General features: G+C 41.5%; 1 protein-coding gene across 3 annotated transcripts; it reads right to left on the bottom strand.

Annotated features, from left to right (window-relative positions):
* Positions 1-2397: 2397 nt before the first annotated feature.
* rraga (Ras-related GTP binding A) lies at positions 2398-12068 on the bottom strand. Of its 3 annotated transcripts, none has more exons than XM_077022715.1 (11): positions 11918-12068; positions 10622-10683; positions 9903-10002; positions 8787-8853; positions 8304-8526; positions 8094-8189; positions 6013-6135; positions 5022-5113; positions 4807-4922; positions 4279-4419; positions 2398-3045 (listed from the first exon to the last, which is right to left on the bottom strand). In XM_077022715.1, the coding sequence occupies exons 2-10, from the start codon at positions 10646-10648 to the stop codon at positions 4316-4318; spliced, it is 948 nt and encodes a 315-aa protein (XP_076878830.1). In that variant the 5' UTR covers positions 10649-10683; positions 11918-12068; the 3' UTR covers positions 2398-3045; positions 4279-4315. The 3 variants fall into 3 exon arrangements, with proteins under 3 accessions (XP_076878830.1, XP_076878831.1, XP_076878832.1); XM_077022716.1 differs by having other exon boundaries at positions 2398-3042; XM_077022717.1 differs by lacking the exon at positions 11918-12068 and having other exon boundaries at positions 10622-11050.
* Positions 12069-13188: the final 1120 nt, after the last annotated feature.

Below are 13188 nucleotides of genomic sequence, written 5' to 3'. Positions count from 1 at the left end.
CTTTACATTTCTCTAGAACCTAAAGCCCTAAAATCAATTTGCTCACTGTTTGACTGCATAGGTGATATACAGACATGGATGTCTGACAATTTTCTGCAATTAAATAAAGACAGAGGTTCTTGTTCTTGGTAGTGATTCACAAAGGAATGATGTCCAGACTTATTTAAATCAAATGAATCTGAATGCTAAACTATGTGTTAAGTACCTGGGTGTCACCTTTGATAATGAGCTCAGCTTCAAATCACACATCATGACTACATGCAAGACAGCTTATTTTCACCTTCGAAACATTGCTAAGGTCCGAGATATGCTCTCTCCTGCTGACAGTGAAAAACTTGTCTATGCATTTATCAAATCAAGGCTAGATTATTGTAACGTTGTTCTATCTGCTCTTCCAAAGAGCTCTATTTCTCACCTACAGCGTGTTCAGAATGCTGCTGCAAGGGAACTGACCCGCAGGAGAAAGAGAGATCATATTACACCTGCACTCCACTCACTGCACTGGTTACCTGTCAGCTTTAGAATAGATTTTAAGGTTCTGCTGATGGTTTTTAAATGTCTTCATGATCTTGCTCTCCTCTTTACCTCAGTGAAATGATGATTAGATATGTTCCCGTCAGGTTTCTCAAGTCTTCAAACAGTAATTTACTGGTGATTCCTAAAAGCTGATTAAAGATTGGCGAGGGTGCTTTTAGCCACTATGACCCAAAGCTCTGGAACTCTCTTTCTGAAGAGCTCAGAGGCATTTCATCCCTGCATAGCTTCAAGAAGAGTCTCAAAACCTTCCTGTTTAGATCTGCTTTTAGTTAAGAATCTCTAACTCCGTTCTAATTATTTTAATAGTTTTCCAGATTATTATCTTATTTACTTTACACATTTTAATTAGTTACATTGTTATTTTATTACATTATTATTTTATAATTTGTCATTATTTTATTATATTTATTTCCTTTTTATCTTTAATTTCTTTTAACATTTTCTTTTGTCTTATCTTTGCTTCTTATTAATGTTTCTTTTTATTTATTCTGTAAAGCACTTTGAGTTGCATGTATGTATGAAAGGTGCTATACAAATAAAGATTATTATTATTATTAATAATAATAAAAATCTCACTGAACAGTCGAGGGTGCTATTGCACAAAGCATGATGTACAGTGGGAGCTTTTGTGACACACACATCTCTACTTAGTCACCCATAATGAAGTAAAAACAGGTCTTTGGAGATGTCCAAAAAGGTAAAAGCAAAAATTGAAACATCTTATTTACAAAGATACTTTATTCAGTACTTATAGAAACCATTTTCTCTGGTCTTCTTGGATATATCTCTACAAGCTTTGCACACTTGGATTTGAGCAGTTTATTCCATTGGTCATGGCATATACTCTCAGTGTCCACCAGATGGGATATCGAGCATCTATGAACTGCCAAAAGGTCATTCCACAGATTCAGAGGGTGAAGGTGGGAGTGGGGAGCTGACCTATGCCTTGCAAAAAAATGTATTGAAAAAGTCTGCACACGGTACTTTGGACTTCATAGATTGGTTTTGTCCTGTCTTGTGCAGTGTAACTTATGAGCTTATATACACCCAGTTATGCGACTGTACAATTAATTCAAATGGCAACAGAGAGACTATGACTTCTAGACACATTTCAAAGGAAAATTAAAGCAAACAGGATGTACCTCATCACAGTTTGGAATAGCACATCAAATGGTCTGGACACAATTAAAAAAAACTGAAATCAAAGTATTTCAGTTTTGATTTTTAATTTTCAACACTTACTAAAAACATGCTCACGTTATCGTTATGGTTGATTAAATGAAAACTGATACGTAAACACAGCAATTACTTCTGTTAAACAGCAATTAATTCCACAAATACACAAAGTGTGTAACAAGTAAAGGAAGCTGAATACTTTCTGAATCAATTCCAACACGAATATCTGAAGATTCCAGAAAGTGACTGCATTGTGCTGTAGTAAAAAACGGCAGAGGTATTTCCCACACAAAGACTGATACTAGCTATACATGCTACTAAAGGGCAAATTCAAGCAAAATGTGGAATTTGGCCCATTACTAGGCTAGAAAAAGCCTGAGGTCTCTGGTCTCGAGCTTTAGTGATCCGAGGCTAAAGCAAGTAGCTCGGGCAGCACTTGAGTTTGATCCAAATCCGAATAATCATTCTTGAACACATGAAGTAAAATAAAAACGTCACACTTGTTGTCGATTACTGCTTTTGTAAACAGATGTCCAAGCTTAAGGAAACACATTTAGCAAGTTAGATTTCACAGTAGTTTTGTCTGTGGTCCCTTGATGACAGGCTTGAGGTGCTGTTTATGAAACTGCACTTGCCCTTATAAATTCAATATTTGTGGTCATGTTCACAAGGAAAACCAGGTAATAGTGAGCATTTAATTTTAATTTCAGGACATCCATATCTTTATTTTATTATTTTTGCCATCACCAAAAAAATAAATAGGGAAATACAAACAGCTTGTGTATAAAATGAACTGTGACAATGTGCTTCATTTGAGAAGGATCCTGACTACTTTGGGAATATAGTCGACTTTCTCTTTACACTCGAGTCACTGTTGTCTTATTTTAAACATTCTGCATGAGACTGTACTGCGGCAAAGAGGTAACACACTAAAACAACTCTAAACCATACAAACCAATGATAAAATCGCAAATAATCACGACAGATGTGTCCACTATTTTATGCATGTGTGGATGTTTGAATGACATATTGTATGGCACTAATCATGTGACAGGGGTACATTTAAATATGCATCCTTGTGCAAAGATCTGGGTATATATATTTCTATATATATATTTTTTTAGCTTTACACCTCAAAACCCATTTAACCCCCTTTTTAAACATGATTTTGTATTTATGCCCAGCTGTCCTTGAATTCCAACCTGCATTATTTCCAGGGGCAAAGGTGGGATGAAGCATCTCATCTTAACATGGGCTGAGAAGTCTCTAGAAAAACACCCTGGATGCAGTGAAATCCTCAGGGTGCCATTTACCTGGTGCACATGCCCCCTGCTGGATTAAAGAAAGAATAGAAAAAAGCAAGCCATCAAAACAAGGAGTTTATGTTGTAGGAATGCATTGGTAAATATTTACTATTTTTCTATAGATGTCTTATGCATGGTATGGATTAAAATACAACTTCTGTATAAAACATCTCTAAAAAGTTTTACTTTGCACAATAAATGCGCAGATAGGGATGTTTCTATTCTTGGCATGCACTGAAAAATTGTGCAACATCTGATAATTTTAAAAATTGCATGTGGGGCCCCCAATGTGAACACCTGAATTTTTATTCAAAATTGCTTTACCAATTTCCAGATTACCACACGTCTTTTTCTGCAACATGCATATTCTAATCCTATTTGTTAAACATTGAGACGCCTGTAATAACAGCTTTGGTACTTGAGCGTACGTGCTGGTGTTCTCACCTAAGGAGTGTGCGTCGATGTACGCAGGGTGAGGTGTTCTCACCTAAGGAGTGTGCGTCGATGTACGCAGGGTGAGGTGTTCTCACCTAAGGAGTGTGCGTCGATGTACGCAGGGTGAGGTGTTCTCACCTAAGGAGTGTGCGTCGATGTACGCAGGGTGAGGTGTTCTCACCTAAGGAGTGTGCGTCGATGTACGCAGGGTGAGGTGTTCTCACCTAAGGAGAGTGCGTCGATGTACGCAGGGTGAGGTGTTCTCACCTAAGGAGTGTGCGTCGATGTACGCAGGGTGAGGTGTTCTCACCTAAGGAGAGTGCGTCGATGTACGCAGGGTGAGGTGTTCTCACCTAAGGAGTGTGCGCCGATGTACGCAGGGTGAGGTGTTCTCACCTAAGGAGAGTGCGTCGATGTACGCAGGGTGAGGTGTTCTCACCTAAGGAGTGTGCGTCGATGTACGCAGGGTGAGGTGTTCTCACCTAAGGAGTGTGCGCCGATGTACGCAGGGTGAGGTGTTCTCACCTAAGGAGTGTGCGTCGATGTACGCAGGGTGAGGTGTTCTCACCTAAGGAGTGTGCGTCGATGTACGCAGGGTGAGGTGTTCTCACCTAAGGAGTGTGCGTCGATGTACGCAGGGTGAGGTGTTCTCACCTAAGGAGAGTGCGTCGATGTACGCAGGGTGAGGTGTTCTCACCTAAGGAGTGTGCGTCGATGTACGCAGGGTGAGGTGTTCTCACCTAAGGAGTGTGCGTCGATGTACGCAGGGTGAGGTGTTCTCACCTAAGGAGTGTGCGTCGATGTACGCAGGGTGAGGTGTTCTCACCTAAGGAGTGTGCGTCGATGTACGCAGGGTGAGGTGTCTAGCGCATGCGCATGTGTAAGCTGTGCTTGGGGCCGTCCACTCTCTCCAACTTCTCAAAATGCTTCCTGGCATTGCGAATGTTGATGAGGGTGGCTGCAGATGCTAGGAGAGAGAGAGAGAGAGAGAGAGAGAGAGAGAGAGAGAGAGAGAGAGAGAGAGAGAGAGAGAGAGAGAGAGAGAGAGAGAGAGAGAGAGAGAGAGAGAGAGAGAGAGAGAGAGAGAGAGAGAGAGAGAGAGAGAGAGAGAAAGAGAAAGAGAGAGAGAGAAAGAGAGAAAGAGAGAAAGAGAGGGGGGGGGGAAAGAGAGGGAGGGAGAGAGAGGAAGGGAGGAAGAAAGAATTATGGGGTCTGCTAGGAATCATACCATCCAGGAAGGACATGACATTACAGAAGCTAGAACTGAAGCTGTGGTATACACAACACTTTCCCAAATAAGATGCCACAAACATGCACACACAAGGCAGCCTGGAGCCTGAAGAATGGGCCTTACGTATTGAAGGATCGGACATGATCACCATCACGTAGGTATTGGATGTGAAGACATCAATGAAGGCAGCAAAGTTGGAGTTGCGCACTTCCATGCTCTGGAAGGAGGCGGCCAGCTTGCTGTGGGACCAGAGGAAAAGACCGGTGGAGTTCAGCACCAACATGACAAAAGTAAGTCAAAAGAGCAGCAACAGCACATCTCCAGCAGGAACACGTTACCTGCAGCTCAGTTTGAACTGTTTAATAATGTTGCTGATCTTCTCAAAGCGATGGGCATCTCGCTGCTCCTTGCACTGGTAGTGTGAGATCACCTGAATAAGCGTATTATAAAAACGATTTACAAATGTGGCTGTAAGTCACTCAAGCAAAAGAATGAAAACAAGGAAGGTTCTTCTCCCAGCTGCATCATTTCTAAACCTCTGGCGATTCACTGTGCAGAACTAATCCCAGTTTGCAGCGTTTCACTACATTACCGTTCATTCAAATATGATGTCAAAGCTTTAAGATTTCCAGAAAATTAGACCACTAATTTACTACCTTGTTTCACCTATTTTATGTTGGAAATAGATCCTGTTTGGCAAACGTTCTAAGGAAAATGAGGTTAACTGGCAACACAGGCCTGTTATTGTCTTATAAAAGACTTGACATAACTTATGTGAACGAATGTGAAATAACTAGCCATGGCCATTTCAGTCATATCACATTTTATACTCAGCTCATATTTTAGATCACTGCTGGACTCCACATAAATCCACAAAAATATTGTTTGGCCTGGGGATGTTGAAAGCTGGAACAGTAGAAAAACCTGCTTTGTCTGGGATCCTTAACTCTGCTCAGAGCCTGTGCACTGACATACAGCCTGGGGATCAGGGTAAGGCAAAGACTTGTGGCACGGGGTAGCTAAATAAATAAAGACCACTGCCATTGGCTCCAGCCCCACTTTGACTCCGGCTAGCAGGATTGAGCAGTAAAGATATTGGATGGATACCACTATCTGAGAACCAAAACACCTAAATGCATAACAAACTACCTTCTGCACCATCGAAAATGGAAGCGACAGTTGCAGAGTTTGGACAAGCCTTAGATACCTGACTGCATCGAAGGTCTGAGCTAAAATAAACATGTCGGAGAAATTCTAGAAAGGAGAAATGGCGAGTGAAACTGTAAGCCAAAGGTAATATGAGAAGAGCCTGCTTTTCTTCATAGTTACCAAGAAAGTAGCTCGTTCAAAGAGCAGGACCTCGTCCGCCTCTATGATCTGGGCAAAGTTGCGCAAGTTTGACTCCAGCTGCTGTACGTTGGGGATGAGCTGGTAGACGATACTGGACCACGCCTGCACACAGACAACATCTTCAACATCTACGACATACTCCTGTCCACAGAGACTTACAGGAGTGTTTGGTCATCGACTCAATGAATGTATCCTAGCCAGCAGGGTAGGTCACAGCTGGAATACAAGAGTCAATGCTGATACCTAAAACACAAAACAAGCACATGTTCTATATCAAAGCAACATTAAGTGCAGTACTAAATGACACCAAATAATATCAAACAATAAGTGGTTAAGTGTTCAGTTAGTAAGTGATCAGTTAAGCAGCCTCGTGTTTGAAGACAGCAAGGGACTCTCCTGTACAGATAGCCCGCGGAAGTTCATTCTACCATCTGGGAGCCAGAACAGAGATCATTACGCTCGTCTTCCATGGTGTTTTGAGCCAAACCGTACTTGAGGTTCGAAGCGCTCCAGGTATAGATCAGGAATTGACCACATTCATAATGTAGGAAGGGGCCTTTTTGACTGGCAAACACCAGGGTTTTAAATCCAATGACAGAAGCTACTGGAAGATAGTGAAGAGAAGCAAGCAGTAGAGTGATGCGTGTGAATATGGGATGGTTGAAGACAACTGCTGCTTTCTGGGTCAGTTGAAGAGGTCTGGTGGCCAATAGAGGAACACCAGCAATGACCTAGAGCTGTAGAACATGACAAGAGACTGCACAAGCACCTGAGAAGCTTCCTGTGAGAGAAATGGGCGAAATCTGCATGATCGGGTTTGAAACATGAATTGAGAACAAGTGGCAGTCAGAAGATAAACCAGCGCTATTAGCAGCTTCAAATGGTGATAATGGAGTTCTTGAAAGAAACAGTGAGGTCAAATTATCCACACTGATGCAAAATACAGCACACAGATGCAAACTAAGGATCTGCTTTGTATTTTTCCCCCTCTGTGTTTGTATTTGTATGGGACAGCTGCAATAATTAATCACTCAGAGTGATGTAGGCATTTCTTATGATCTGTATGGACCCGTTTTATGCACCTTTAGTTATAGGACGATCCATCAATCAGGAGGAGGGAGATAAAGAGGAGAACTAGGAGGTGACCAGGGGGCGAGGGTGTAACAACGTTTGCAATTTCATCCTGTGTTTTTTATGTCTTTTTTGGACAGTTTTTTTTTTTTACACTCTTTTTGCAGTGTAGGCTGCTCCTGAGAGATTAACGTATCTGCAGACATTAGTGGAACGTGGAATTGGAGGCAAAGAACGCCAAAATCTTTGGGAGGGGGGGGGGGGGGGCTTTTGTTTGATTGGGTATGTTGTATGCACTAAAGGGGAACAGAAGCAACGCCCCACCCGACCTTGAAAGGTGTTGGTAGCGGCTCTAGGGTTTGCTTTAGTAAAGGGACTGACATTTTGCAGGTGCATGTTACATGCTGATGGATCATTTCCAGCACTGCATGTTTTCACAATGGCGTGGCAGAATCAATCACTTATTTTACAGATTTAAATACGATAGTTTTAAAAACCCTTTTTTTTTTTAGATTACTGGTGATTTTGTATTAAGTATTACTAAGTTGTATTAAGGAATAAATGATGTTTAGTCTAGTTGAGTAAGAACTGATTGGTCGTGCCAGTATTCCCAGACTGAGCTTACAGTAAAAAGAATTTCCAATGGTTATTTACATGCTTTATCCATGTTCAAGTATTTGTCCGATAAACCAATATTATCATTAATTACTTGTATTGTAAATTAATAATTTACAGTAGCCTAATTATTAGTATTCAGAGATCATTGTTGCATCAGAGGCCACTGCATGTATTAAAATGCTTGTGTGCTATTCACCTGTTCTTTTAACATGTTTTTTGAAGGCCAGAATGTGTCTTCTTAAAATATGTTTTGAGATATATACATTTTTATCCTCTGCATTCTATTAATATACATTAGTAGTACATTTACTCTAAGACGCCTAATTCATACAACCAGTGCCTTACAAATCCCAAAAGTCTTGCATGATTACCTTATAAAGCGTCTCGTCCCAAATAGAGGTTCTGAAACAGGTGCATGCCAGAGGGCGGGACAGTCTTTTCAGGTCCTCCTCACGCTCCTTAAAGATCTACAGCAACAGGTGAGCATTTCTGAGCACTGGGCAACATGGAGCTGTAGCAATTTGATTGATAAATGATTGGGGGATCAGACGGTGGGAGACAGAAAGAGAGACTACTCATACCAGGTCTCTCTGATCCTCCTGAACCAGGTCCATTTTGTGAACTAGACAAAAGATCTTTGCGTCAGGTGAATTCTGAAGGATAGCTTCCAAACAGGACTGGTAGTAATGCATGTCTTTCTCCAGCTCACGGCTCTCCACATCAAACACGTAGATCAGCACCTCCACGTTGCGGAAGATATTATCTCTCTGACTGGTGAAGTAGTTTTCCATGAAAGTGTCCTGTCTAAAGAGGCAAATAAATATAATCAACAACTCAATGCATGAAATGAAAATGTACAGTTACATTTTGGGGAAAAATCCACTAATCTGTATGTTTCAGCATTGGGCCTTGTTTGTTTTAAACAAAAAAAGTCCAAAGTCAGTGATTCAACATGTCACCTGAACAAACGCTGCATAATCAGTGAGGCATTAAAACTACACAGAGTAAAGTCGTAGTTCCAAACTCCCAGACGCAGCATAGTGATGTTCACACTATAGTCTTACCCTCCACAGTCCCACAGGTTCAGCACCAGATTGCCCAGGAAACGCACATGAGAGTGCTCCACGTCAACTGAAATGTACACAAACACAATGGTTAAGCTCTCTCTTTGGTTTGATTGACAGTTGATTTGACATTTAGCCAAATAAGAAACCGAGGGCCAAAGTGCTGGATCCGGGTTTGCCACAAAAACTGAAACAGCATGCAATAAGTAACCAAGCGAAACAAAGACGAATCAAAAACACCTGTGTTTCTGTTCTCATTTTAGAAGGCACACAATGTGAAAAGAAACAAATGTTGTGCCAACAACGTTCAAATATGACAACCAGATTTTCACCTACTTTAGCATCATGATATACAATACTGGTGTTTTTGACAACATCAATATGGCACAAGAATAACACTATTTCTGATTATAAGCAGAGAAGCAAGAGGGAACAAACAAAAAGACAAACCGCTAAAATGGGAATTTGAACAACAGATGCCATTTCATCCAAGCAAAATAATCACACTACTGTATAAAATAAACCAGATGATGAATATTAAATGAAATGTGCCATATTTGTCAATTGTGATTTCACTGCAATCGAAATTTGTCCTCCGCATTTACCCTTCTGTGCAGTTAGAACACGCACACACACACTAGTGACTAATAGGGGGCTGTGGTGCACACACGCCCAGAGTGGTGGGCAGCCCTAGCCCGGCACCCGGGGAGCAGTTGGGGTTAGGTGCCTTACTCAAGGGCACCTCAGTCATGGCCTCAGGCCTGGGAATCAAACCCACGACCCTCTGGTCACAAGACTACCACCAGACCATGACTGACCATGGGCTCAGGTAAACCAAGTGATTAGTGTTTTTTTAATCACACTGAGCATTTGGGACATTTCTTTTAAAGAGTGGACTTCTTGGACTCTAGTAAGGAGGGCACAAACGTGCTGTCGAGACAAACTGCCCTATGAGACTGATCGTCCAGTTTTTTTTCTCTCAATTTTTTCAATTACTGTCTAGGTTAGCAATAAACAACATAAGTGATTCTTAAATTGCATGTTAAAGGACGGCTCAGGTGGACCAATGAGAGGCCAGGAGGCCAGTGCACAGCCTTCATTCACTTGGTGTCTTACTTGTGGCTCCCAGTCGGCGAGTGTCTCTGGCGATATAATTCGCAAAAATGATTGACCTCATGCTGGTCTTCCCCGACCCACTCTTTCCCATCAACAGTACCTAAAAAGCAACAAAGAAATGACTCATGCAGTTTCACAAACACACCACTAGTATGAGGTCCAACAACATCACAACAGGAAACAAGCAGACCTAGAGACCCCTAATGTACCTAATGTAGCCAAAGAGGACACATAATAAACACGAATGAGCACACAATTCTACTAATTACAAGTGCTAATTCTTAAGCAGAAAGACAACCAAGCACACGTTTTGCATGTCATCTGTGAATGAAGAAATCTTAGTATATTATTTTGATTAATTTGTATATTTAGTGTTTTGCACACAGCAGGGTACTAATGCTATAGCTGCAAGACTGTGCTGGCCAGAATGTGTTGTGTATAACAAAAAGGCAGGGTTATAACAGAAAGGCAAGGTTTTAACAGTAAGGCAGGGTTTTAACAGAAAGGAATGGTTGTTTTGATTGTTAACACCATGAACTAATTTCAGAACTACTGGTTAGATTTTTGTCTCATTCTTATTTGCACCGTGGAAATAAGACCATAGCTAGCAGTATGTCTCTTATTGAACTGGTCTGCAATGGTACTGTAATGCAGCTATACGAATTAAAACGGGTCTACGGAAGCAGTCGCTACGACAGGAGAGAGTTTATGAAATTCACCTTTTTCTTCATGGCTGTACTTGACATTTCCTCTACACGGCGAAGTCCTTGCGTTTTCAGTTCTTAATCAGAAAGGTAAGGTAGATGTAAAACAATTGCACTGGATTATAACCATGGCACTTATTTGACGATTGTCTTCACTAAACTGTGACTGTCGTGTAACTGTTAGTGTCAGGTCCGACCTAAAGGCGTTAGATAACTTCACTAAAGATGTCAGCACAAACACCACAGCAGTCAGGTGACCAAACAGCGCAGGAATCACAAGTTGTCGTGTGACTAAAGTGAAACCTTGCGACAAAACATCGCCACGATTATAAAAACCCACTGGCTGAATTTAACGTACTGAAATAAGTTGTAGCCGAAGTGAGCTTTTGAATAAAATGAGCTAAAATACAGTAAGATTAGAAAGCTAGCTAAATGAAGCGAGCTAGCTAGCGTTAGCTCGTCGGATAGACGGTTTACCCGACGGAAGTGTAGAAATATAAACAAAGAGTGACACTGAACCAGTCTGGACACTAGTGACTTCATTAAGAGTGAAACTGAACCAGTCTGCACACTAGTGACTTCATTAAGAGTGAAACACTGAACCAGTCTACACACTAGTGACTTAATTAAGAGTGAAACACTGAACCAGTCTACACACTAGTGACTTAATTAAGAGTGAAACACTGAACCAGTCTGCACACTAGTGACTTCATTAGGAGTGAAACACTGAACCAGTCTGCACACTAGTGACTTCATTAAGAGTGAAACACTGAACCGGTCTGCACACTAGTGACTTCATTAAGAGTGAAACACTGAACCAGTCTACACACTAGTGACTTCATTAAGAGTGAAACACTGAACCAGTCTGGACACTAGTGACTCCATTAAGAGTGAAACACTGAACCAGTCTGCACACTAGTGACTTCATTAGGAGTGAAACACTGAACCAGTCTGCACACTAGTGACTCCATTAAGAGTGAAACCCTCCTCATGCCAGGACTAACTGGCTGTGGTTAAACACCAGCTGGCTAGTTAGCTCACTCACTCCCGAGAATACAAAATTAAGGCCAATTAAACCCAACCCAAAACCTGAACTATCACTTCCACACTATGTAGGGTACGTTTACGCCTTAATTTGGCATGTAATACTCAGTTAGCATAGCTAGCTAGCTCCTTTACGTCTGTAGTTAGTTAGCTGTAGCTAGCGTCCGAATACATACGAACTCCTCACAGTAACAGGCATTTCGTGAGCTAAGATTAACTAGGTTAGCTAGCACAGCTTGGCAACGGGAAAACAATACTACCGAATACCTTGGCACTTAATTGTTTAGTTTCCAACATAGAATAAATGTTCAAGTAGGTCTCAAAGCAGAACTGCGTCCCATGATGTGTTCAGACGCCACTATTCCAAGAATTCCCTTTAAAACAGACTATTCGTCATCGACCGACCACGTGACCAGTCGACAACACCGGGGAGAGCCAAAGAAGGCAAAGGGTGCGTCTTGGAAACGCAGGCTTCATTATTAATATAGCTCTGCACAGATTCATAATCTTCAAAAAGCTGCTTTTTGGTAAGAAATCTTTGGTAATCGCAGCACAGAGAGCAGCTGTATCAAACAAAAAACTTTACTATGTTCAGTGTTTTTAGGAGTTCAATTCAACCCAATCCAAATAACTGCACTTTTCCGGGCAGAGAATTCAGGTGTTGCTTCTGGGGTCTGTTGGAGCCACTCCCTCAGTTTGGGGGTCACAGCTCCTAGTTTTACCTTTCACCTTCCACAGCTTTTCCAGTTCTTCTTTCAGACCTTGAAAATCATGCTTCTCGTATTCCTTATGCCTGATGTTGCCATCACATAGGATTGCCACATTTATGACTACAGCCCTTTTCTGCTGTTAGTCCATCACCACGATGTCCGGTTGGTTAGCCATTACAATTTTATCAGTCCAACCTTCTTCAGCCAGCAGGAGAAGTCATCCGTGTCAAGCTCTTCCGTTATTTGTAGATGGTACATGCATGCAGGGCACGTGACACCCATGATGGCACCTGCTGTCTGCTGTCCGTGCTCCCTAAGCACCTCGTCACTGTGGGACACCTTCCTGGACTTTGGTTGTTTCATTCTCGACAGTGGCTCTGATGTTCATTAGTCCTCTGTTCCTCTCCTTATGTTTAATGTATAGCCCCAGAGTGCTGGATTTGGAATGGAGTTTCCTTGTCTTGATGTCAGTGGCTTCTATCTCCTCTTGGTTATTATACCAGCTGGGCATCTCATGACTGGGAGAGCACAGGCGTTGATAGCCTGGATCCTGTTCATACCATTCAGCTGACTTAAGATACATAGAGATATTAAAAATTGTAGTGAAATACACAAAGTTTCCAGAGAAACAGGACATTTCGGACAGAGGTCCTTCATCAGCTGTGCAAGCAAAGTGCTTCTCAATTATACTGTTCTAAAGCTTCAAGAGCTTATATCAGTTCATATCTTCTATATAATTTCAATCTTAAATCTGAAGAAGTAGTGAAGTATAAGGAAACATATCCGATATATAAGGAAAAATATCAATGAAAGACACACAAAAGTGAA

The sequence above is a fragment of the Brachyhypopomus gauderio genome, chromosome 11, assembly GCF_052324685.1.
Source record: "Brachyhypopomus gauderio isolate BG-103 chromosome 11, BGAUD_0.2, whole genome shotgun sequence".
In the NCBI taxonomy this organism is placed as follows: domain Eukaryota; kingdom Metazoa; phylum Chordata; class Actinopteri; order Gymnotiformes; family Hypopomidae; genus Brachyhypopomus; species Brachyhypopomus gauderio.
The sequence above is the reverse complement of the archived record's forward strand: the minus strand, read 5'-3'. Positions and strand labels throughout refer to the sequence as shown.

What these genes read in the sequence shown, in the direction of transcription:
- rraga (XM_077022715.1), bottom strand. Translation starts at nt 10,648, where the DNA reads ATGTCAAGTACAGCCATGAAGAAAAAG. An exon ending in TTGAACGAGCTACTTTCTTG is followed by an intron (nt 5,114 to 6,012) that starts GTAACTATGAAG and finishes ACGCTTATTCAG; the next exon opens with GTGATCTCACACTACCAGTG. An exon ending in CAGTTCAAACTGAGCTGCAG is followed by an intron (nt 4,923 to 5,021) that starts GTAACGTGTTCC and finishes CTGGTCCCACAG; the next exon opens with CAAGCTGGCCGCCTCCTTCC.